Source organism: Leuciscus leuciscus (genome assembly GCF_965113295.1).
Source record: "Leuciscus leuciscus genome assembly, chromosome: 19".
In the NCBI taxonomy this organism is placed as follows: Eukaryota; Metazoa; Chordata; class Actinopteri; order Cypriniformes; family Leuciscidae; genus Leuciscus; species Leuciscus leuciscus.
Genome location: NC_138743.1, coordinates 29,436,260 through 29,461,325, shown reverse-complemented (window position 1 = coordinate 29,461,325; position 25,066 = coordinate 29,436,260). Strand labels below are relative to the sequence as shown.

Below are 25,066 nucleotides of genomic sequence, written 5' to 3'. Positions count from 1 at the left end.
TTATACTCTTCTATCATACTTTCACTGAGTGAACAAATGATAGATCTTAAATTTGAAATGTATTATAGCCTACTGTAAAGTAGAGAAGGTCTTGTTTTCATTTATTATTTCAATTATTATTACCCTTTTCACAGTTTGCATTTTAACCTTAAGAGATAAGGTTGAAGCCATAGGTTAGAGCTCATAAATTAAGGATGGAGCTCGTAAACCGTTAAGGATGATTAGAGATCTATATTGTTGATCACTAGTTTCTATCTATCTATCTATCTATTTATCTATCTATCTATCTATCTATCTATCTATCTATCTATCTATCTATCTATTTATTTATTTATTTATTTATTTATTTATTTATTTATTTATTTATTTATTTATTTATTTATTTATTTATTTATTTGCACAAGTCATACATAAATGTTTATTCATTCTTTCGGGAACAGGAAGAAGAAAATCTTATGGTACCTGTCGTATATCATCTTTATATAAACACAAGAACTACAGAATGAAAATAATTATCAACATAAATCACAGAATCTACGTTTGTTCCATTATAATCATGCATTATAATGATAATGCACGTAAGGGACTTTTATTGTAGAAATACTACCGGAAGTAGGAAGTTCATGTTTTTCTCGCTCATTACAGTTTTCGTGTTCACACTGCTTTCAGGGCTGGGTCCCTGACAGCTGATGTGCTATTCAGGAAAAAAGCTTTAATTTTAAACAAATACAAGTCAAAGCGTTAAAGAAAGCATTTTCGCCACTCAATTTGGATGTAAGTAAGGTAAGATTCGACTAGTAACTTAGTCGCAGTTTATTAGCTTCTCAAAAAGGCCCCTGCGCTGTTTATTGTGTCAGCTGACCTTTTTATATAAAACAACTGTTATTATGATAATTAAGACAGATTAAATAAAACGCCATGAACTATACCTTTAAAAAAGTAAAGTGGCGGTATAGTGCTACGTATGGGGAAACGTAATATTCTAATGTTTATCAAAGTACAATAATTACCATATTCATATGCTGTGGTATTTACATGGATCACCATGATACTTTCTAGTACATCTTTGTGAATAATGGACAAGTTACCTACATGAATAAAATGTAATTTTATTTTTTTTACCTGCAGTGTTACTTAGTATGTACTGTGTTATTGTATCTTTTACATTTGCAGTATTGTTGCACACTTACAGCTAACAGATGAGTGACATTTTTAAAATATGTTGCATGTGAAATAATACACTTTTGATTGACCATCAGTATAGTAAGTATAGCATCGACCAGCATATGTTGATATGTTTAGTGGAAGTATTGTTTGCTGATTCCCAAGACCCACTTGTGTTTTTAATTTCAGGAATCAACATGACTGCCATCAAGCACGCCCTTCAGAGGGATATTTTCACCCCCAATGACGAGCGTCTGCTGAGCATCGTCAATGTCTGCAAGGCAGGGAAAAAGAAGAAGAACTGTTTCCTATGTGCCACAGGTAGAACACAGACACAGTCTGACCCCGCATATACATGTCAGATCACATCAGTAAACGTTTATTTAATGATTATTTTACCTCTATCAATTCTGTTTATTATCCTTAGTGACCACAGAGCGTCCAGTGCAGGTGAAGGTGGTGAAAGTGAAGAAGTCAGATAAAGGAGATTTCTATAAGAGACAGATGGCCTGGGAACTACGGGACCTGACAGAGGTTGATGCCAAAGATGCCACTAAGGTCAGAGGTCATATGTGAAATGTTATCAATATCAATTCAGACATGAAATAAAGATCATTAATAAAATATCTATTAGTTAAATATTATATTAGATGCATGATATATCTGTACTGTCCAGGGCTGCGTTTTCCAAAAGCATTGTAAGCCTAAGTAGAGCACTGAGCTATTGCCACCAATGGTCTCTATAGTCATCTTAGCTAACAATGCTTTTGAGAAATGCAGCCCAGATTGGATGATAATACAGTGTTTTAGTACTTTTACCATTTTAGTACTTCAATGTATATTTATTTTATTTCTATTTTATTTATTTTTTCATCTAATATTTATATTTTATTTTATTTCAGCTTGATTTAAAATGAACGAAAAAGATTTTTGTTTTAGTTGACAATACCAACACTGATTGGATATATATATTTTTTTAAATAATTTAATTTAAACTTTAGATTACCCTTGCCATCACCTAATGCTCGCTTAAAGTAAATCTTTAAAAACACTAATCATTTAAATCTCAAAGTGAATATACATTTTTCATACTGTACATTTTAATGTTGTGATGCCTAAATTTACTTGTGGCACTTAAAGTGTTTTATATTTTAATTATTTATACAAATATAGTTAATATGGTTATTGGCCATAACATATTAGACAAAATAATTATCGATTTTGGTATTGACCTGAATTTACTGAGAAAATCTTTTAATTTTCAATGGAATTTCTTCCATTCTTCAGGAGAATCCAGAGTTTGATCTCCATTTTGAGAAGGTTTATCGGTGGGTGGCGAGCAGCACCGCAGAGAAGAATTCATTCATCTCATGTATCTGGAAACTGAACCAGCGCTACCTTCGCAAGAAAGTGGAGTTTGTAAACGTCAGTCCTCAGCTGCTGGAAGGTATGGCTCACTACTGCTCCTGGTGGTGTGGGGGAGTAATAGCATGTTGTTAAACTACCAGTGTGTTTCTAATATGTAATTACCTTAGCCCTTTGATAGAAACAATTCTTAAAGCTTATACATAGAACTATTACATTTGCAGTGGTAGGAACTCAAACTAGTTTCTGTTTTCCTGCAGCTAGTGTTCTCTCTCTTTCACTTTTTCTGAGCTCTTTGGGTTTCTGCAATGTCTATTTGATTGCCCCTTAATGCTTTAACCTGATCTGTGCTATTCTCTTTAAATCTCTCACTTGGCCAGAGCTTCCTAAAGCTGAAGGTTTGTACGCTGTTTTTTCTTCCATTTTCCATCATCATCCATTTCCCTTCTCCAGTTCCCTTCATTAATGGTCATTCTTTCCTTCCATTAATTAATTTGTTAAACCACATCAGTTATCAGGGAACATTTGCACAATGCTCACTCTCTAGATTTGTTTGTGTGCATGTGTTTATTTTAATGAGTGTGACTTACATTATATTTATGGAGTAGTTTAGTTCATATACTCACATGTATACATACTGTTCAAAAGCTTGGGATCGGTACGGTTTTATCAATATTTTTTAAGTCTCTTATGCTTACCAAGGCTGCATTTATTTAATTTACTTGAAAAAAATAAAAATTCTACTTGAACTTTTTAAATGTCATTCATTCCTGTGATGGCAAAGCAGAATTTTCAGCATCATTACTCCAGTCTTCAGTGTCACATGATCCTTCAGAAATCAGTCTAATATACTCATTTGCTGCTCAGGTAACATTTCTTACTATTATCAAAACTTTTTTTTCAGGATTCTTTGATGAATAGTTCAAAAGAACAGTTCACTTTTGTTGAATTTCTTATAATTTAATTATAAGATTTGAAGATAATTTCTTTTAAAAACAAACAAACAATGTACTGACCACAAACTTTTAAACGGTAGTATATGACATAAATTTGAGGTCTATATGAGTGCTATTGTAATGCTCACTGTCTCATTCCTTTCCCCCCCAGAGTCGGTCCCGAGCGGAGAGAGTCAGAGTGTTGCCGGGGGAGATGAGGATGCTCTGGACGATTACCAGGAGCTGAACGCCCGTGAGGAGCAGGACATTGAGGGCATGATGGAGGTCTGCGAGTACGCCATTTCCAACGCAGAGGCCTTTGCTGAGAAACTGTCCCGTGAGCTACAGGTCCTAGATGGGGTGAGTATGTTAAAGCGTTTCAAACTGTAAAACACTGGTGTGTTAACAATAGAAGTAGTTCATTGGTAATTTTATTATAACCTACATCTATATTGAGCATGCAATAATTATCTAAATGTTGAGGTAAATGTTCTTAAAGTTTGTCTGATTAGGGAATAGTGGATAGTCCCATATCAGAAATGAAACTGGGTTTATTTTTGGTGTCGTGAATGATAATATTTCTTCTTTTCTCCTCAGGCTAACATCCAGTCCATCATGGCCTCTGAGAAGCAGGTGAACATCCTGATGCAGCTGCTGGATCAGGCTCTGTCAGAGGTGGATAACATCGAAGGCAAGTTGCTCAGTTACGAGGAGATGCTGCAGAGCGTGAAGGAGCAGATGGACCAGATCTCCCAGAGCAACCGTCTCATTCAGATTAGCAACACCAACAACGGCAAACTACTGGATGAGATCCAGTTCCTCGTGGTACGTTATAGATAGAGCACAGACGGAGCCAAAACGGGTGCATTCGAATTTTAGGCGTGCGTCAGGCAGCCTTGTCAGTGGTGCTCGAGATGCGACGATGATGGCTGTTTCTCAATATGGGTTCTTCAGTGATCTTGTGTCCTTGTGTTCTCGTACTACGTCATCATCAACCGTCGAAGTTCAATTCCAATACTCAAGAACGCAAGTACAGAGGACGCATGAAGTGCCCGGATGTGTCCTTGATATCGAGGATGCATCAAATGCAGGCTTGAGAGAATCGAACCGCTAAAAATCCCAGAAGACGTTGCGGGCAGTCGACGTACGGAAGGCTGTAAGCTTTAAACTTCTCGTTCTCACTTAAGAGATTCCCGCTGCAAGCTCGAAATACGTGACAGCTCGTGAAAGTTTACATTTGGCGGTCTCTTTTGCTTCATTTTAATAAAGTGATAAAGACCTTAAGAAAGCGGCAGTATTTTTATTGGCATATTAAAAAGAATCTTAACATTGACAAAACATAGGTAACACATAGGCTACTCATAAATACACATGGTAAAATAAAAAAGATATAAACTATGAAAACAATGTCTATAATAATATGAAAGAAATGTTTAAAAGGTTGTGACATATGTTTGTGATGTTGTGTTGTATTTGCCGAGATGGTCAGTTAACAGCACATCTCAATTCTCATAAAGATGCGTTCTGTGTTCTCGCGTCCTTCCGAGTTCGTTCTTTCAAGGTCGCCTGGCAAGACAGTCTCAAAGAGAACGCAAGTCTGTTCTTTGCGTTCTTGGAATTGAGAAACAGCTGATGTAAGAATCGTTGTTGCATTTTAATGTTTTTGTTAGCCCATCCAGTTTAACTCATTTAAAACGTTCAAAACATTGCAGAAATAGAGAAGCTCAATGTGGAGAATATCTAGGTTATGAAACCGCAACCAAGCCGTTCACACAGAACACGTTTTCTGCGCTGCTTTTCCATTGTACTCTAGACGGACACCTTTGACCGTTGCACTCGTGTCTTGCAAAAGAGCTTCTGTGTGTTTATTAACTTATTTATTTATTTATTTATTTAAAATGCCATGGTAAGCAAAGTTCTAGATGGAGTGTGCTTCTGTACTGCTTATGTTTTAATATTAAAACAAAACTCCAATTAAAGATTATTGGTATAATTAGAATTTATGTCTATTATTATCGCTTTAACTTTTTTGTCTTTTTTATCGTGGTAGAACTACATGGATCTATCAAAAGGGCACATCAAGGCTTTGCAAGAAGGAGATTTGTCTTCTCCTAAGGGTATCGAGGCCTGCATCAACGCTTCTGAGGCTCTGTCCCAGTGCATGAATGTAGCGCTCAAACCAGGTACCGCTCTCATACTGCACATCACTCATTTTGTGATAACAGCACTTTCAGGTGTGCATGAGCAGTATTGCTAATGTTTGCATGATGTTCAGGTCACGATAAGCTGATGGCAGTCAAGCAGCAGCAGCATCTGTTTTCTGAGCTCAGAGATGCTTTTGCCCGCCGTCTCACCAACCACCTCAACAACGTGTTTGTGCACCAGGTAACATCATTACACACGTAGTACACAGGTAAAGTACATGCACATCTTAAATGTATGGCAATGTGTGTCATTGCTGAGGAGCTTCCTTTTCCTTTTCCTATGAGTCTTTTATCAACCTCTGTCTGTGATTGATTCTTTCTCCTGTGTTCCTGTTTGGCCACCAGTCGTGTCTCTCTATTTCACTTTACTACACTGTGCTTTCTGTTCCTCTGTCAGTTCAACCACTTCAGTCACTTCAAAATGACCATCCCTCAGTTCTATAGGTCGTCCTGTCTGTCACTCCCTGTGAGTACGCCCACTCCAGCATCCTGTTTGACCCGCCCACTCTAACAGTCACGCAACTCCTCTTTCTTAGACCTAACTGTCTCATCAATGCTTCTCTCTCCATGGAAACATTTCATTTAAGCATGTTCATGGTGATGTAATCCAGACGTTCTCATCTTAGGCTTCTAAGATGATCTCCCCATAAACCTCTCAGCCAACATCATACTTGTGTTAGTAGTTGTTGATTTTGTCCCCTGAAGATGTGAAGGGGTCTTCATTGCCTTGTTTTGCTCACTCTCCGATGGAATTATGGGATGCTCGAGAGAAGATATGGCCTGGTCAGCATGCAGTTCCTGTAGTGTTTGCCTTTATGATGTGGATGTTTAGTAGATGCATTGAGAAGGAACTGATTGACTGTGAGAATTTTTTGTGGCAGTGACTGTCGGTTTTGTGGCAGTGTTCATGAATTTGTGACGCTTGGTGGTTGTTACCCAACTAATTACGGTTTGAAACTTGAACTCGTGTCACTGTAATATAACAGCAATCTTTTGTGTGGTAGTAGGGCTGGGTGTTTATACAGATTTCGATATTTGTTTTGACACCAAGACACAAACTCTCGATTTGATTCCATCATAATGTCCGTTTTCTCTAGGGAAGATATTCTCTCTCTTCTGCTGCTGTGTTTTAGACTAATTCAATAAGTAACTTGTATTTTTGAACTATTTATTAAAAGAATTGATACTTTTTTTTAATAGGGCAACTCTGGTTGTACAGTATGTTTTTAATTAAGTGAAAAGAACCAGTTCATAAGAGTCATTTGTTCATAAATTAAACTGCTCTGGTCACTCTCTATGTTTTTGATTCTCTGAAAAGTAAATGATTCCTTCAAGACTTTTTTTTCTTTTTCTCATGAGTCGAATTTGTTTTTGCTTCCAGCCCACAAGGGCGACTCAATAGAAAGACTGTTATTTTACCATACATTTTCTGTAAACAAGTCATTTATTAAATCACATTCAATACAGACTGCGAATGTATGTTCACAAATCTGATTTTTAAAATATGTTTTTACACAGCCACTGAAAATAGTCATAGAGCAAACAATGAATTTTGGGACTTATTGAATTTATTATTAAATTGTTCAAATCAAGATGTATGTTTTAATGTATAAGCATTATATGTTGCATTATATGTTTTGTTATGACCCTGATAAAGTCCATTATCATTTGTGACCACTGACACAGTACCCTTATCATCAGTTACAGTAACCATTAAAATGCTATCATAATATCATATTGCTGCAATGTCTTATCCTCATGTCCATGGCAGTGACAGCAGATTTTTTTTAAATATGTTTTCAAACATGGGACTTCGATATTGAAATTGGTCAAATAAAGATCACGATTAATCAGAAAATCTGTATTTTTACCCAGCCCTGTGTGGGAGTGAGTTTGTGTGTCTTCCTTAATATTAACTTGCTTGTGTTAAGTGTTTCCACTCACTGATTCTGTCTGTGTGTTTGTGTGTGTAGGGCCACGATCAGAGCTCCACACTGTCCCAGCACACAGCTGAGCTGACACTACCCAAACACAGCCCTCTGCACAGAGACCTGCTCAGATATGCCAAACTGATGGAGTGGCTGAAGAACACCCAGAGAGAGAAATATGAGGGCCTCTCCAGGGTGAGTGTTTATCACTTCCATCACTGCCGTGATTATCATGACTGATATCAGGCAACATTGAGGTTTGGAAACATTCTGTCACGTATATACAAATTGTTCCGTCTTGATAGTCATTAAAGTGTATGGAAACTCTTATCGGTGAAGCATGTGGCAAAAGTCAAGGACAAAAACATTATTAAATCCTATAACATTCTTACTTTTCGTAGCACTACAGATTATTACCATTACAGCATCACAATAATATTTTCATAGTATTTTCATAAGTCATAGTAAATTGCTATTTGTGACCAGTTTTACTGACATAATGTGTTGTATTTTAGAGTGAAATGGGTTATTCAGTGAGAAAAATGTTGGATGGAACTTTATTTTATTCATTGTGAATTCATTTAGATGGTGAAAAAGTATGTTACATATATCAGAATTAATGTGAATATGCTAAAACAAATGTCTGAATAGCTATTTGGCTTACTTAAGTTAACAATATGCAATAGTATGCACAGCCTAAGTGACATCAGCAGAGCAGGAAGGTTGTTTTTAGAGGTTGAAAATTACAAAAATAGGATTTTTTTCTCTCTCAAATAATATGCACGGAAGAATCATTCACTTATGAATATGAATTGTTCAATGGTGTACATACCCAAAACTTGCATTAAGAAAGTAAGTAGGTCCATTTATTTTTATAAGACACTCAGTGCCATTACTGATGTACACTACCGTTCAAAAGTTTGGGGTCAGTAAGATTTTTAATGTTTTTAAAAGAAGTATCTTCTGCTCACCAAAGCTACATTTATTTGATTAAAAATACAAACAAAAACAGTAATAGTGTGAAATATTATTCCAATTTAAAATGACTGTTTTCTATGTGAATATACATTACAAGTGTAATTTATTCCTGTGATTAAAGCTGAATATTCAGCTTCATTACTCCAGTCTTCAGTGTCACATGATCCTTCAGAAATCATTCTAATATGATGATTTGATGCTCAAGAAACATTTATGATTATTATCAAATGTTGAAAACAGTTATTTACATATTTCATGATGCTATGATGAATAGAAAGTTCAAAAGAACAGCATTTATCTGAAATCTAAAGCTTTTGTAATATTAAACACTACCGTTCAAAAGTTTGGGGTCAGTAAAAAAATTAATTTAATTTTTTGGGGAAATAAATAAAATAAATCAATACCTTTATTCATCAAGGATGAGTTAAACTGATCAAAAGTTACAGTAAAGACATTTATAATGTTAGAAAATATTCTATTTTAAATAAATGCTGTTCTTTTGAACTTTCTATTCATCAAAGAATTTTGGGGAAAAAAATTGTACACAACAGTTTTCTACATTGATAATAATAATGAATGTTTCTTGAGCATCAAATCATCATATTATAATGATTTCTGAAGGATCATGTGACACTGAAGACTGGAGTAATGATGCTGAAAATTCAGCTTTGATCACAGGAATAAATTACAGTTTAAAATATATTAAAATAGAAAAGTCATTTTAAATTGTCATAATATTTCACAATATTACTGTTTTTTATTTATTGTTTTTTATCAAATAAATGCAGCCTTGGTGAGCAGAAGATACTTCTTTTAAAAACATTAAAAAATCTTACTGACCCCAAACTTTTGAACGGTAGTGTGTGTTTTTCTGTAAAATGATTATATGTTTAAAACAATTACATCACCAACAGTAATCTAAGGTAAAGAAAAAAAGAAAAAAAACCCTGATAAAGTCTATTATCATTTATGACCATCAGTTACAGTAAAATTAAAATGCCATCATAATAACACTGCAATGTCTTATCCCGATGTCCTCTGAGAGCCGGGGGTTTTCCTTTTGAAATGGCAGCATAAGTGGAGGAAAAAAGCAGTTATATTTAATTTCAGCTCTGCTCAGACTTAATAGTACTGTTAATGTAATTCTACAGACGTTAAACCCAATAAACTCAAGGGCAAAGCCATATTTAAGGGTTTAGTTGGAGTGATTATTCTATTTCTGATCATCACTCAGTTCCAAATTGATTCCCGAATGTTTTAGATGCATTTGTCTGTACCCTCTATTATTAATCTTTAAAATCCAAATGAGATAACAGACGTGGCCTGGATGTTGCTGTGTGGACTCTGACAGATTGGATTTGTGTCCAGTTCGTCACTTGTTCCCTCTGTCTCTCTCCTCATTATTTCCTATGTTCTTTATACCTTCTTCTAAATGAGAAAAATGCTGAGAAATAAAAAAATGTGAATTTTATAAAATTCCTGATCCTCCCTTATGTTTTTTTACAGACTTACGTGGATTACATGACTCGACTCTATGAGCGGGAAATTAAGGACTTCTTTGAAGTTGCAAAGATCAAAATGGCGGGCACTAGTAAGGATGGGAAAGGAAAATTTGGTAAGACCACAATAAAAACACATTCTTCTGTTTGTTTATCAAGAAACTCTTGGAAGGGGATTTTTGTCCATGCTGTATCTTTAGTCAGTGTGCGTCTTGTTTGCTATGTTGAGTGTTTGTCATAGTGTGTGTGCTGTTTGTAATCTACTTGTGTTTTTTCTTTCATTTTACACCACATGACAAACACACAGTTTAGAGTTGAATTTAAACTATCCGACTTAATTCTCTAGTGAGATCATTGAGCTGTCAGTCATCGCTTGTCTCTGATATGATGGAGTTACGTCACGTTTGCATAGTAATGTCCTGACATGTGCTGCATGGCCCACAGTGTGTGTACTGTTACACGTGCCAGTATGCCATTACATGTGTACTAGAGGCATTACACTCACATTGTTTTGTGGGGAAAAAAACTGAATACATGAGATCCCATGATGTTTAGAACTGCATTTCACCGAATACTAGAAAACAGAATGAACAGGGACTTATTTAGTATTTACACTACTGTGCAAATGTTTGGGGTTGGCAAAAAAAAATGTTTTCTAAGCAGTCGCTTATGCTCACCAAGGCTGCATTTATTTGATCAAAAATACAGTAAAATATTCTGAAATATTATTACAATTTAGAGTAACTGTTTTTCTATATTAATATGTTTTAAAATAATTGATTCCTGTGATGGTGAAGCTGAATTTTCAGCATCATTACTCCAGTCTTCAGTGTCACACGATCCTTCAGAAATCATTCTGAAATGCAGATTTGCAGCTCAAGAAACATTTCTTCTCAATAACGACAACGGAAACCATGATACTTTTTTTTTCTTTGATAAATATACATTTTGAAAGAACGGCATTTATTTGAAATAAAATGTGTAACCTTATACTGTCACTTAAAAAAATAAAAATAAATGTTGACCCAAAACTTTTGAACTCAAGTGTTTTAGGACAAATGTTTCTTTTTTATTCAGTATTTATATATATATTAAAGATGTATAGAAAGGGTATAATTATATATCTTTTTTGTAAACTAGGGATGGGCATTTTGCTAGGGTTTTTTTCCACACGATAAGCGTCACATTAAAGGGATAGTTCACCCAAAAATGAAAATTAGCCCATGATTTACTCACCCTGAAGCCATCCTAGGTGTATATGACATTCTTCTTTCAGACGAATACAATCAGAGTTATATAAAAAAATGTCCTGGCTCTTCCAAGCTTGATAATGAGAGTGAATGGGTGTATGTCTTTGGAAGTCTATCAAAGTGCATCTATTCATTATTCATTATTAATAAAGGCCTTCTGAAGTGAAGCGATGCGTTCGTGTAAGCAAAATATCTATATTGAAAACTACACCTAGGATGGCTTCAGGGTGAGTAAATCATGGGCTCATTTTTGGGTGAACTATCCCTTTCAGACATTGTGTAAAGTTAAAAATACCATTCCATTCTGTTGTGCTCCATATAACTGTTTTTGAATTTAAAAAAGCCCTCTTGTGTGAAAGACCATGGTGCAAATCTGTCTGATGATTCAGACCACGTTATATTAAACCAAATTAATATATTAGGCCCTTTTTAGCATGTTTGCATATAATTATAACTGGATTTTCATATACGTAAAATTTATTGAAGTCTTTCATAGTTGATCACTGCTGTCATTTCCGAGTGCTCAGTTACTCATGCCCATCCCTATTGGGCATATCCCTATTTTCCCTGCTCATGAAGGGAAACTTCCAGCTGTAAATAAGATGTTCTTTTTTTTACCAGCTTTCATTACCAGTCTCAGTCTCAGCTTTTTCCTCCACATGATGATAGAAAAGGAGCTTTTTGTTTCCAAATGGCCAACTGAGCCCTAATTCTACTTAGCCTAAATTCAGCCACTGCAGTGCATGTCATATTTGAAAACTTTGACCTTTAACCCCTAACTCTGGCACCATGCTGCATGTTGTAAGCCTAACGTGTCTCTGTCTCTGATGCCTGCCTTTCTAACCGGCCTCCAGCCACGCTTCCGCGGAAAGAGAGTGCTCTCAAACAGGAGACGGAGAGTAAGTATCAGTGCCACATCCCGTGCCTATCCCATAATGCCTTGCTCCCTCTTCTTAGTCAAAAGGCATATCTGCCACACAAACACAGTAAACCATTATCTTCAGTTTCAATGTTTCATGTGTATGCAAAACATATATTTACAATCTTTTCTAAGCTTGAGTTACATGCACCGTTTTATGGATTTCTTCTCACCTTATTCACTTTTTTCTTGATCAAAACTAACCTCAAACGTGTCCAATGATATCAGATTTTAAAATGTTTTATGTTAATGCATCAGGGGTTAAAGGGAGTTTATTTTTAATCATGCAATAAATCCTCTATGATTTATATGAGATTATTGGTAGTTGGATTGCATGCATTGCATTGCGTTCAGATCAACGTGCTCGCCAAGGTAAGTTTAATAACCCATATAGAAAAGTGAGTTGTATATCTGGCTGGTATATTTAATATCCAGTTCATACTCTAATGGTTTCTCCTCTAATGGTCTCTCTCAGGCCTGCATGGGAGTTCTGGGAAGCTTACAGGCTCCACCTCAAGTCTGAATAAACTCGCTGTGAGCAGCTCCAACAGCAGGCGCTCTCAGTCGTCTTCTCTGCTTGATATGGGCAACATGTCCGCCTCTGACCTGGACGTTGCAGACAGAACTAGGTTTGATAAGGTACGACGCCACAAAGACATGTGGATTGTACTGGCCCAATTTAAAGATGCTGATTGGTTCTGAATTTTCACTTCAAATGAAGATAAATACTGATATGTGTTGTGCAAAATATGTTTTAAATCTTACACTACCATTCAAAAGTTTGGGGTCAGTAAGATTATTATTATTATTAGTATTATTAGTATTATTGTTTAAAATAAATGAAAAGGCCTACTTTTATTCAGCAAGGACATATTAAATTGATCAAAAATGACAGTAAAGTACCTTTATAATGTTACAAAAGTTCTATTTTTAAAAAATGCTATTTTTTTATATATTTGTTCACTATAGAAACCTAAAAAATGTATCATGCTTTCTACAAAAATATAATGGAGCGCAACTGTTTTCAACATTTGATAATCATAAGAGATAATTCTTGAGGACCAAATCAGCATATTAGAATGATTTCTGAAGGATCATGTGACACTGAAGACTGGAGTAATGATGCTGAAAATTCAGCTTTGCCATCACAGGAATAGCCTAAATAACATTTATAATACATTAAAATAGAAAACTGTTATTTTTTGTAATATTTCACAATATTAATATTTTTACTGTAGTTTTGATCAAATAAATGCAGACTTGGTGAGCATAAGAGACTTCTTTTAAAAATATTATAAAATCCTACCAACCCAACTGAAGTCGCCTAGTTTAACAGCTGGAGCAACTCTTTTATTTGAAGAAATATAGAATATATAATTCCCTGATGACAAATAAACCTCAACCTAAATTAGACAAATCTAAAATAAGATGGGAACAAGATTTAGGCATTAGCACAGATGGAGAAGTCTGGAGAGAACTATGCAAGGAAGGAATCACATCTTATTTGAACTCTAGATATAGACTGACTCCATTTCATTTTCTTCACCAAGTTTATTTCACTCCATCTAGACTCTGCATAAGTTCTCACCTCTAAATATTCTCACCTCTATGCTTTAGATGTGGTATAGACGAGGGAACTTTTTTACGCTCCACATGGTCCTGCCCTTTAGTTTATGTGTTCTGGCAAACAAATTACAGTATTATATCTGTTATACATGGATTCACCTTCCCAGTAGACCCAGATAAATGTTTATTGGGTAACTTCACCAATTTCAACCTCAAGCAAAGCCATGAGATAAAACGTATTCATTGCCAAGAAGTGTATTGCAATGAAGTGGAAATCAGATACTGTTATTACAATTAGTCTGTGGTTTTCAGAGGTTAATAATTGTATACCTTTAGAAAAGCTAAAGTCCAGTCCTTGTGTCTTTTTCTTTGTCTTGTACTGTCTGTTGTATAACAGTACAAAGCAAAAATAAAAATATTCAACAACAAAAACTGTACCAACCCCAAACCTTTGAACGGTAGTGTACATATGTCCATTAAGGGTTTGTGGTCCTTTCTGTGTGCTGTTTTCTAGATCTTTGAGCAGGTTTTGAGTGAGCTGGAGCCGCTGTGTCTGGCTGAACAGGACTTTATCAGCAAGTTCTTCAAGCTGCAGCAAAATCCTACACTAGCTCAGGTGAGTATCAGAACCTGTACTGGTTCAGATATGTGCGTGTATTGTATTTGTGTGTGATGGTGTTTTTAAAGGTGCAGTATGTAATATTGACTGCTAGCAGTTAAAATGGGTACTGCAGTCCAAATAAAAAATATTGGAGAGAGTTGTTTCCCCTGCCCCCTCCTCCTCAGACTCAACCATAGACTGTAAAAAAAGATAGACGGCTCTGCTTCCATCCACTGTAGAAAAATGAAGCCAAAATATCCCAGTAATGGTCGTTGCAGATTACGTCGTTCAGAGCCCGAGTCTGCGTAGTAGTGATCCTGAGGTGGAGCATCATGGTCTCACCCACACTCCCAGCTGTCAATCATGATGTTTCACCCCATTATTATAGCATCAAATAACTAACTAAAACCAAACTTATTGGGCAAGTGAACATTAGAACATACGTCTGCATGATGAGAACTACATGAAATGACAGAAACTATCTTTAGAAAAAGATTATTTGGAGTGTAATTGGATTTTTTTGTTTGGTTTAAGACCTATACTGCAGCCAGCCACCAGGGGGCGATCAAAATGCTTTGGCATCGCTTTTCAGGACATTTCATGCTTGGCACACTTGGGCTGAATCCGAAATCGTCCCCTATACAGCCATTTGTAGTGGTGTCCGAAACCATAGTGAATGTTATCGAGTGCACTCATTTTATCCCACAATGCACCGCAATAACGAAAGTACAACCGATGTACACTCAACGGCATTACACTCCGTTGTTATCCGAATTCACTCACTCGTTTTCATTCACTCCTTCAAGTGAACTGTATTAGTGGACTAATGTAGGGAATAGTGAATGAGGGTATGGGGCGATTTCGGATTCAGCCTTGGACTCAAGGCACACGCGGGTTGCCAGATATGCAACAGGAACGAGCGCAATTGACAATGAAAAGCGTTGGAACAAGCCTTACACTAAATGCATCTCGAATATTTATCCGCATTTTAATATGCCTCTTGTCATAGAGCTTTTTAGGTGGATGCTGAGGTCAGGTAGAATCTGGTAGCCTGACTACATCAGACTTCGTACTTCCGCTCAATTTCAGTTCGCTTCTGTACTCAGTCTGAGATAGCGACCTGTCTATCAGTTTTCCTCCGGCCTGAAAACAGCCGGCCAATCAACGAACAGAGGGCGGGCTGAGAGCCGTGACGTAGACGCTAAGATTGTACCGTGGATGCGTAGATTTACTTCACATAATCTGCAAAAGTCGTTCAGAGCCATGTTCACTCCGGTATTTCGCTCGATGGTTTTGTTTTCGCATCATACATGTGTTTACAGTGGAAGTTAGATGCGGCTGAGCCGGCGCATAACACACGTCATAACCAAACGTTATGTGATTGGCTTACGGGTAACCAATGATTTTAAACTTCAGACAAGCGCCCCCCCCCCCCCGCGAGAAAGAAAACGCTTTTCTATTATGCCCTTCCAGACTCTGTCTACGAAGCAAAGCGAAGTAGCAGAGTTTGGTATTACCAGGCTAAGATTCTGGGGTCTCTGAACCTGTTTGTTTGCTGGTTTCCATGACTGCAATAAGCTGTGTTTTCTGCTGGCAACCTGGGGTGTGGAAACACTATTCAGTAAATTGCCAGTGGCCGGGATCACACAGACCAAAACATAAACAGACATTCCGACACGGAACGCACATTTCAAAGTAGAATAACTGGCGGTAGCTTTGCTTTTCCGAGAAACAGGTATTTGAACTTAGCATGTTACCTAAATCTCTGCTAACATATTATGGTATTTTTATGCTTTAGTACAGTCAAAAATTACATACAGCACCTTTAAAGGGGACATATCATAAAAATCTGACTTTTTCCGTGTTTAAGTGCTATAATCGGGTCCCCGGTGCATCTACCATCACCGAAAACATGAAAAGTGACAACCCAGTAACTTTGTTTTGGTAAGACTTTCGCTGCAAGCATAAATAAGCCGATCAGATTTCCCTCCCCTTCTGATGTAGGAAAGGGATTTTATTATTATATTACGGCCCCTTAATCTGCACATTTCCACCCACAGCACCGCCATTTGGTTTCCGCAAGCGACAACAGTGTAACTAGTTCTAACACAATGGCAAAAGTTTGTGCAAAGCATGGAAACTGTTCTGTCGTTGGCTGCACAGATGAGCACAGAACACTATTTAGAGTCCCAGACTCAGATGAGACAAAAGAGCAGTCTTACTAGATAAGATAAGTTATTAATTAGCAGATTCATTTTATTTTCAACGGAAATCCCCCAGAAACAGATGAATCAATGTAACTCCACAAAAACTACATAAATGTATCCACTAACCATTCAGGAACGTCCAGGTGCGTCTAAAAGTTGCAACCTCTTCCTGAGTCTCTCTGTAAGGCTGCACTCCGCTACTGGTTATTTCTGAGATTTTAGATGAGTGAGATTATTTGCGTGTTTTATTGTATTCGAAGCTCGTGTAAAGGATCGGCAGTCTTCTGAATGTTGGCGGGGAGCAGCGGCTCATTTGCATTTAAAGGGACATACACAAAAACTGAGCGTTTTTGCTCACACCCGAAAAAGGGGCACATTTGACAAGCTATAATAAATGATCTGGGGGGTATTTTGAGCTGATATTTCACAGACACATTCTGGGGACACCATAGATTTATATTACATCTTGTGAAAAGGGGCATAATTTGTCACCTTTAATGATGTTCTAAATGCCTCCTTAGGCAGAGAATGTGGATGACGCCGATGGAACAATGCACTCCAGACCCACCAGTGAACATAGATATTCAATATCTGAGTGAGTTGAGTCACAGTTCTCTTCAGCTCTTAGTTCATTCATTTCTTTCTGTCAGTCATCCATTTAACAGTCAAATCTGTTTTTAAGCAGATTAAATAAGCCTTCAAATGCAAAAAATGATCGTACGTCCATTTCTCTTGCAGTAAGGACATGGTTCGGATGATGATGAATAAGATCTTTCAGAGCATCGAGACGGAGCTGAACAGTCTGATAGCTTTAGGTGATAAGATAGACAGCTTCAACTCTCTCTACATGCTGGTGAAGATGAGTCACCACGTCTGGACAGCCGAAAATGTCGATCCCGCCTCATATCTCAGCACAACACTGGGCAATGTGCTGGTCACTGTCAAGAGAAACTTTGATAAATGCATCGTAAGTTGAGCTCACGATAAGCTTCTTTTTATCTATGTATTGATGTTGAGACAAGCATCTGAATCTTCTGATGTTTCTGTTGCTCTTTCAGTCGGGCCAGATTCGTCAGATGGAGGAAGTGAAGATTTCAAAGAAGAGTAAAGTGGGCATCCTGCCATTTGTCACTGGCTTTGAGGAGTTTGCTAAGCTGGCTGAGGCTATTTTCCGAAACGCAGAGCGACGGGGTGATCTGGATAAAGCCTACATCAAACTCATCAGAGCCGTGTTCCATAATGGTGAGGGTCATGACCAACCGGACCTTTCATACATTTATTAAATCTTGAATAGATGTGAGAATGCATTAGAAGCTCTAAATCACTTGAATTGCTATGCTTCAGACATTTTTTTGAAATATAAACAAAAGAAAACATGATAACATGGGAAGTGAAGCATTGAGAACCAGTGTTATTTTAGTTTTTTATGTAGTTTTAGTATTCTTTTTTCTAATTAGCTTATATATTTTTTTCTAATTTTGTTATGTGCTTTTGTAATTTTTTTGTGTATGTTGCTATATTTTTATATAGCTTTAAATGATTTAAATTTCAGTTTTAGTTCTAGTAATTTTAGTTCTTAAGCCTAAACTTATTTCAGTTAGTCACCAAGACAAGATTTCTCATTTTCTTTTGATTTTTTTTTATTTATTTTTTTATTGAAGTTTTTCATCTAACATTTATTTATTATTTCAATTACCGGCAATGATTAATGATTTATAGTTTTAGCTTTAATTAACAATAACAAGACTTTTGAGAACCATTTAAGACTCAAGGGTGCTGGTCCATTAATTGAAAATGTGACTATTGTTATTATTCATGTACATCAGGAGCATAAACACATTTGAATTATGGGCGGCAAACCACTATACAGAATCAGTTTTAGATTTTTAATATTTGCGGTTCTGCTATATCATTTGTTTTCCACACTCTTGTCTATTTGTGTACCCATAGTGGAGAAAGTGGCCAACGAAAGCCAGAAGACCCCACGTGATGTGGTGATGATGGAGAACTTCCACCATATCTTCTCAACTCTGTCCAGCCTCAAGATCTCGTGTCTGGAGGCAGAGAGAAAGGAGGCCAAGCAGAAATACACCGAACACCTGCAGTCCTACGTCATCAACTCACTGGGTCAACCGCTGGAGAAACTCAATGTGAGACAAATCTTTATGGAAACCTGAATTGAGCAGTTTTCCAGTACATCTGTGTAAATGAGGAATTTAGGAATGAAACTAAAATGTAGTTTGGATTATTAATGTAATTGGATTTTTCAGCCTTTGTTTATGCTGTCTTCATCTTTGCATTAGAGTGTAATAAGTGTCCTGATCCATGGTTAATTGTCTTCCCATCTTGCAGCACTTCTTTGAGGGTGTAGAGGCTCGTGTTGCCCAGGGTGTGCGAGAAGAAGAAGTGAGCTACCAGCTGGCCTTCAATAAACAGGAATTGCGTAAGGTTATTAAAGAATATCCTGGCAAAGAGGTGAAAAAGGGCCTGGACAACCTCTACAGGAAGGTGGATAAGCACCTGTGTGAGGAGGAGAGTCTGTTACAGGTGAAAAAGAACAAGAGTCAAATAATGAAACACTAAATGGCTAAATTGAATATGGTTGCATTTATAATCTTTTGAGATTCTTGATGTCAGTTTAAATGTGAACTTTGTTCTGTCCATTAGGTTGTTTGGCACTCCATGCAGGATGAGTTCATTCGGCAATACAAGCACTTTGAGGGCTTGATAAACCGCTGCTACCCGGGGTCTGGAATCACCATGGAGTTCACCATTCAAGACATGCTGGAGTACTTCTCCAGTATCGCTCAGTCCCACTAAAACAGGAGGCTGAATCATAGTGAGAGAGAGGGAGAGAATGAGTGCTTAATTTGTACATACATTACAGTGCATTTAAGGGAACTAACACTGGAACCCTGTTTGTAACTTGAGATTCTGTTGTTACTGATTTCATGAGTTTTGTTGAAAACCAACAATTCTAAATATAGCTTTAGTTTAGTGAATCGCAAATGACTGAACTTTTTTTTTATTATTACGCTCAACACTAAAAATGTGTGTGGCTGATCTTTCATGCACTTGAATGCTGATGAGTATCAAAACATGTAAAGAAAATCACAAAATAAACGGCCTGGAGTCATATGAAAGTAAATAAAGCATACTTTTGAAAGTACTTTTTCTTTATTTCGTAATTTTTTTGTGTGATTCTTGTAATTGATTGTTGATTATAAAGCAGATAGTTGTCTGTTCACTTCACGCCAATTAGAAAAACGACATTAGCATCCAGACTGACAGACCATGGCATACTGTTCTGTTGTCTGATTCTGATTGATGTTTCTAATGTTCATAAAAAAAATCAACCTGAATCTTAAGTGATTCCAACAATGTTGTTCTTCTGTGTTGTTATTGACGTCATAGTTGTGGTGTGGACTGAGAGCTTTCTGTCCCTCCATTGACAGCTACGCAACTACCACTTTGTCGCTTGAAAACGTTCACAAGGAGATCTTAAAACATCCATAAATTGAGCGGTTTAGTCCAAATTTTCTGAAGAGACGATCGCTGTATATGATTGAATTTAGGCTTTTATTCAATTTAACATTCATTAACTCACACATCAGTTGTGGTAGGCAAGCTCAAGCATCTTGATGTCGAAGAACCAATGAGGTTCATTCTCCTGTGTTACAAGCACATTTGAGGTTCATTCTCCTGTGTTACAAGCACATTTGAGCTTCCACAAGAACCAATGAGGTTTGTTCTCGCGCATCAAGCAGGTTCAGTTAAGCTTCTATTTATGTTCGCTGAACAATGTATGAGTAAAAGCCTAAATTAATATGTTCATCATGTAAAGCGATCGAGTTTCTTCCGAAAATTTGGACTAAACCTCTCAATTCATATGGATTAGTTTTGCGATCTCTTTGTGAACTTTTTGAAGCGTTAAATTGGTCATCAATGGAGGGACAGAAAGCTAAAATTTCATTAAAAGCTCTTCATTTGTGTTCCGAAGATTGACGAAAGTCTTACGGGTTTGGAACGACATAAGAGTGAGTAATTAATAAAGTTTTTTTCATTTTTGGGTGAACTGTCCCTTTAAGAAGTCTAATTTCAAGCGCTCCACCACTAGTGGGAAGTTATGACTAGTTTCCCCCGAAATCTGACTACCACCCCACCCCCATAGTGCTGTGCATAGTGTGCAGCTAAGCTTTTTCTTCTCCACAGCTCTATCTGAAGTCAGATGAGTTGGCTGCTTCACTGAAGCGATGGATGTGTGTTGATCCATTTCGGTATATCGGTATATTGAGTCACTGAGCCTCGACAAACGGACGGACTCTTTAATGCATGTGATTCACTATGCCTCCTCGCAAGAAGGAGTACGGGATTAAACGAGCGAGCGGATCCCTGATCCACTTCAGACCGCCCGTGAGCGCGACCACCGTGCGAAGACACTCCGCCGTCGTGCCTTCGGTGCTGACGTTCGCCGTGATCGTGGCATCCGGAGGCCTGTTGCTCATGATAGAGAAGGGAATGTTGAACAGCGTGCAGACTCCGCCGCCACGAGCCAACGGGAAGAAAGCGGAGTACCGAATGAGGAGCAGCGACGCAGCTGTGGACGTGGAGTCTCAGGTAATGTAGACGAACAGAGACGCAAGTTCGTTTGAATGTGAATGAAATTCCTCCTCATTTTTGTATGTTTGCATGTAATAATCAGACTTTCTTTGAGTTTCGCGAGTCTGGACATCAAAGAATTTTCACGTTAACTCGGGCTGCGTCTCAAAAGTCAAAACCTAATGAGCTGAATACCGAGACATTGGGGGATGGCAGTTTTGAGACGGGTCATATACGGTGTCAAAAAATATTACTTTGACCTTTTACCCACAGAATGTATGAATATATTTGCTCTACAAAACTATAAATGTACGACAAAGTGATCATTTAAAATGAATAACGCACAAACACACTTTTCAATCGAGTTTGATTGTTAGGTTTCATTAGATGTTAGTTAGTTTTCCTGTTAAAATTCCAAATAATCCTAAAGTGTCTTGTTCTTTAATTGCCTAGCCCAGCTAGGGCACTATTCTTGAGTAAGTTAACTAGATAGAAAAGAGAGTGCAATTCAAGGGGAATGAAAACATTCAGACACTATAGTTCAGTGTAATCATCTCGAGCCATTTTTTGATTTGTCAAAATGTCTCACCATCTTATTACCATTATAACATCATTGCAGTTTCTTAGAGTAAAAGTAGTAATTTTAATGCGTAATGTCCGATTAATACGATTTCTATCCGATTAATCCTATTATTCTGTCATTTTATTACTCATCTGGTGGATAAGATGGATTTGGTTCAACCTAGCATGTGGAAATAAGCATCTTTGATGGAAAGAACTCCATATTCCGTTCCAGAAAATATTAAACAACTGCTTACCTCAAGCCAAGATATGAAATGGAAACTTGGGCCAATTCTTTGAAGTTAAGATTCCTGCTGTGCACTTGACAGAAGTGTACAATCACATGACATTTCAGCTCCCTTCTCTGATCTCGCTCAAGCACTGATGTGAAATCTAGACTATTAGATTGTGATGTTGATTAGAGTAATCGGAGGATATTGTAAAATTGAATACATGGTATTCAATGCTTATAATGTTAATGTTGATTTTTTTTTCAAAATGGCAACTGAACATTGAAAGATAACACACTCATTCATATATTTTGCAAGATTTTTAATGTTTCCTTGTGCTTGTATCCTAAAAAAATGATTCCTGAATAAGCCTTCAGTGCAGGATATGATCTTATGGGATATGGGCCAGTTGTTCAAAAAGTTTAATCTGGATCAAAATGATCTGGATTTGGAAATCCCATGTTTTGCTATCCAGGATCAGGTAATCCATCTTACTTTTGTGCCGGTTTTTCATAGCAAAATTGGATTGGATCACTCTGATCTGGATGTAAACTTTTTCCGATTACCAAATCTGGATTACTGGTGCTCTACGGAACCCCCAAAGGGACATGGTCACGTAAAAAATATGAGATAGGGAAAAAAAATATTTCAATGCTTTTGCGTTCTCTCAGAAAAGTTTCGTATAGCGTTCACCAAACATTTTTTGTGTTCGCTTGCAAAGATCTTTGGTTCATCTCTTATGATTGTGCCAATGTTGTTTAGAAACTGTGATAAAACACTTTGAATTAAATATAATATTTTTGTTTGATTTTTACAGCTGTTTGGGGATTATTTAATGGCGCCAAAATCAGTTTTTTACTTTACAGTAGGCTACCGAAATGTCTACTTCTAATACTTTAACAGTTAAGCTAATCAAAAGCAAAATAAAAATATGAGTGTGTGTGTATATTACATGATACAAATGTTGTATTTTTGACCAATTTTGAAGTTTTACTACATTTTCTTCCTGGAATCCACCTTGAAATCCTACCCCGTTATGATCAGGATAATCCTGTTTTTTTGGATCAAAGTTATCCAAATCCTACTGACAAGTTTTGAACAACACAAACTGAAGGTTTGATCCAGATTAAAACTAGGATTGGATTCCGTGATCTAATCTGATTTCAGATTCCTTCTTTCCCTTTTGAACAACCCATTTTCAAGATTTGATCCAATCCGATAACCAAAATCCGATCAGCTTACCTTTGAACAACTGGCCCATGATGATGTCTGGTCATCCAGTGGAATGTCCAGAGTAAATGTAAGTTTGTTAAAGAACATGTTGGTATACTATACACAACATTACAAAACAACTTGAACCTCTTGGCGGAGGGTGGAACTAAATATCCTCCACAGCAAAATTCGAATAGTAGCCTATTTATATTTTTTTGTATAATTATTACAGATTGAAAATTTGACACTTTGAGCATTCAAGTTTTTATGTCTTTATTTTGTGCTAAAGTTATATATGCCTCTCTCCCCCAGATTGTGCAGGAGATCCGTAATCGCACCATAAGATCGATGTGCGGTCAGAAGAACACGGCTCACAGTGTGTGGTCTCTCAGTCCGCTGCAGAGGAAGACTCTCCTCCAGCACATACTGGTGAACGACGAGCATCGCTTCCTGTACTGCTACGTCCCCAAAGTGGCCTGTTCCAACTGGAAACGAGTGCTGAAAGTACTGAGTGGCGCTCTCGCCAACGTGGACGTCAAAGTGAAGATGGACCATCGTGCTGATTTACTCTTCCTGTCTGACCTTTCGCCAGAAGAGATTCGTCATCGACTACGGCATTATTTTAAATTCATGTTCGTGCGGGAGCCGATGGCCCGCTTGCTTTCTGCCTATCGGAACAAGTTTGGCGAAATCGAGGCATATCAGCGTAAATACGGTGCAGAGATTATACGGCGCTATAGAAAAGGCTACGCAAAGGATAAAAAAATAGCAGGAAATGACGTGACATTCACAGAGTTTGTGCGTTATTTACTTGACGAAGACCCAGAGAGGATGAATGAACACTGGATGCCCATCTACAACCTGTGCCAACCCTGTGCCGTAGAATACGACTTCATTGGCTCGTACGAAAGGCTGGAGGTCGATGCGGCTCACGTTCTGGAACGCGTCGGAGCGCCGCAACACATAGGTTTTCCTGAACGACAGACGTGGTACAAACCCGTCACCAAAGAAACGCTACATTATTACCTTTGCACTGTGCCACAGAAGTTCCTCAAAGATCTCCTGCCCAAATATATTCTGGACTTTTCTCTGTTCGGCTATCCTTTACCCAACACAACCACTGAATACTGTAGGCATTAACAAAGACATTGGTTTATACCTGCTTTATAGGACTGTCTATAATCTTTCAATATGTTAATATTTTTTAATCTTTTTTTTTTTTTCTGTACAGAATTTAAAATATATTTGAATAAAACCCTCAGTACGGAGTTTTTGAGAGCTATTTAAGTTCAAATCACTATTTAAAACTGGAAAAGCTCAATGAGTTATTTTTTATTAATGAGATGCAGTAATATGTCCATATGAATGGGCATAAAATGAAAAACATTGTGCTGTGCGCAAGACTATCATGTGTTTTATATCAGTAAGCGGATGCTTCCACCATTTTCACTTATTCTATTTTTCTTTATTTACTTATAATCATTGTTACTTCTGCTGTCACCCATATTGTAAGACGTTTTCTTTGTTGATGTTTAATCCTTTTACAAAAATGAAATGTGATGCTCAAATCGAGAAAATTAGTTAGAAAATTTCTAGTGAGGCAATTCCTGTTTGTACGATTGTTCTGCGAGTGAAGTGTGTTTCATACGACCAAAACTAATATTTCTGACCACAAACTTGAACCCTTCCCATCTGCTGCTGCTTCCTCTGAAAACATGAGGCTCCGAGTTGAATCCCTTATGAGATTCTAAAGAATGCAGTTTCACATCCAAAAGCAGAAGTACTGTACAATGAGGAAATAAAAATTGAAATCCACAGGCTGGAATTCCTTCTTTTTTTTTCTTTTTT

At 37.1% G+C, this 25,066-nt stretch overlaps 2 protein-coding genes across 4 annotated transcripts; both read left to right on the top strand.

The window, feature by feature from the left end:
* Positions 1-631: 631 nt before the first annotated feature.
* On the top strand, positions 632-19,785 carry exoc1 (exocyst complex component 1). Of its 3 annotated transcripts, none has more exons than XM_082147080.1 (19): positions 632-774; positions 1,354-1,485; positions 1,592-1,722; positions 2,452-2,611; positions 3,637-3,824; positions 4,062-4,289; positions 5,515-5,647; positions 5,740-5,849; positions 7,642-7,791; positions 10,081-10,189; positions 12,178-12,222; positions 12,718-12,881; positions 14,323-14,424; positions 17,138-17,211; positions 17,355-17,583; positions 17,675-17,858; positions 18,567-18,766; positions 18,969-19,163; positions 19,284-19,785. In XM_082147080.1, exons 2-19 carry the CDS (start codon positions 1,362-1,364, stop codon positions 19,434-19,436), a joined length of 2,679 nt encoding a protein of 892 aa, XP_082003206.1. In that variant the 5' UTR covers positions 632-774; positions 1,354-1,361; the 3' UTR covers positions 19,437-19,785. The 3 variants fall into 3 exon arrangements, with proteins under 3 accessions (XP_082003206.1, XP_082003205.1, XP_082003207.1); XM_082147079.1 differs by having other exon boundaries at positions 632-783; XM_082147081.1 differs by lacking the exon at positions 12,178-12,222 and having other exon boundaries at positions 632-783.
* Positions 19,786-20,751: 966 nt separating this feature from the next.
* On the top strand, positions 20,752-25,035 carry chst14 (carbohydrate (N-acetylgalactosamine 4-0) sulfotransferase 14). Its single transcript, XM_082147082.1, has 2 exons — positions 20,752-21,233; positions 23,531-25,035. Exons 1-2 carry the CDS (start codon positions 20,961-20,963, stop codon positions 24,356-24,358), a joined length of 1,101 nt encoding a protein of 366 aa, XP_082003208.1. The 5' UTR covers positions 20,752-20,960; the 3' UTR covers positions 24,359-25,035.
* The last annotated feature ends 31 nt before the right edge of the window (positions 25,036-25,066 follow it).

Excerpts from the sequence above, each read along its gene's own strand:
- exoc1 (XM_082147080.1), top strand. The coding sequence starts at position 1,362 with ATGACTGCCATCAAGCACGCCCTTCAGAGGGATATTTTCACCCCCAAT. Across the intron at positions 3,825-4,061 it reads AGCTACAGGTCCTAGATGGG|GCTAACATCCAGTCCATCAT; the intron begins GTGAGTATGTTA and ends TTTTCTCCTCAG. Across the intron at positions 12,223-12,717 it reads TCTCAAACAGGAGACGGAGA|GCCTGCATGGGAGTTCTGGG; the intron begins GTAAGTATCAGT and ends GGTCTCTCTCAG.
- chst14 (XM_082147082.1), top strand. The coding sequence starts at position 20,961 with ATGCCTCCTCGCAAGAAGGAGTACGGGATTAAACGAGCGAGCGGATCC. Across the intron at positions 21,234-23,530 it reads CTGTGGACGTGGAGTCTCAG|ATTGTGCAGGAGATCCGTAA; the intron begins GTAATGTAGACG and ends TCTCTCCCCCAG.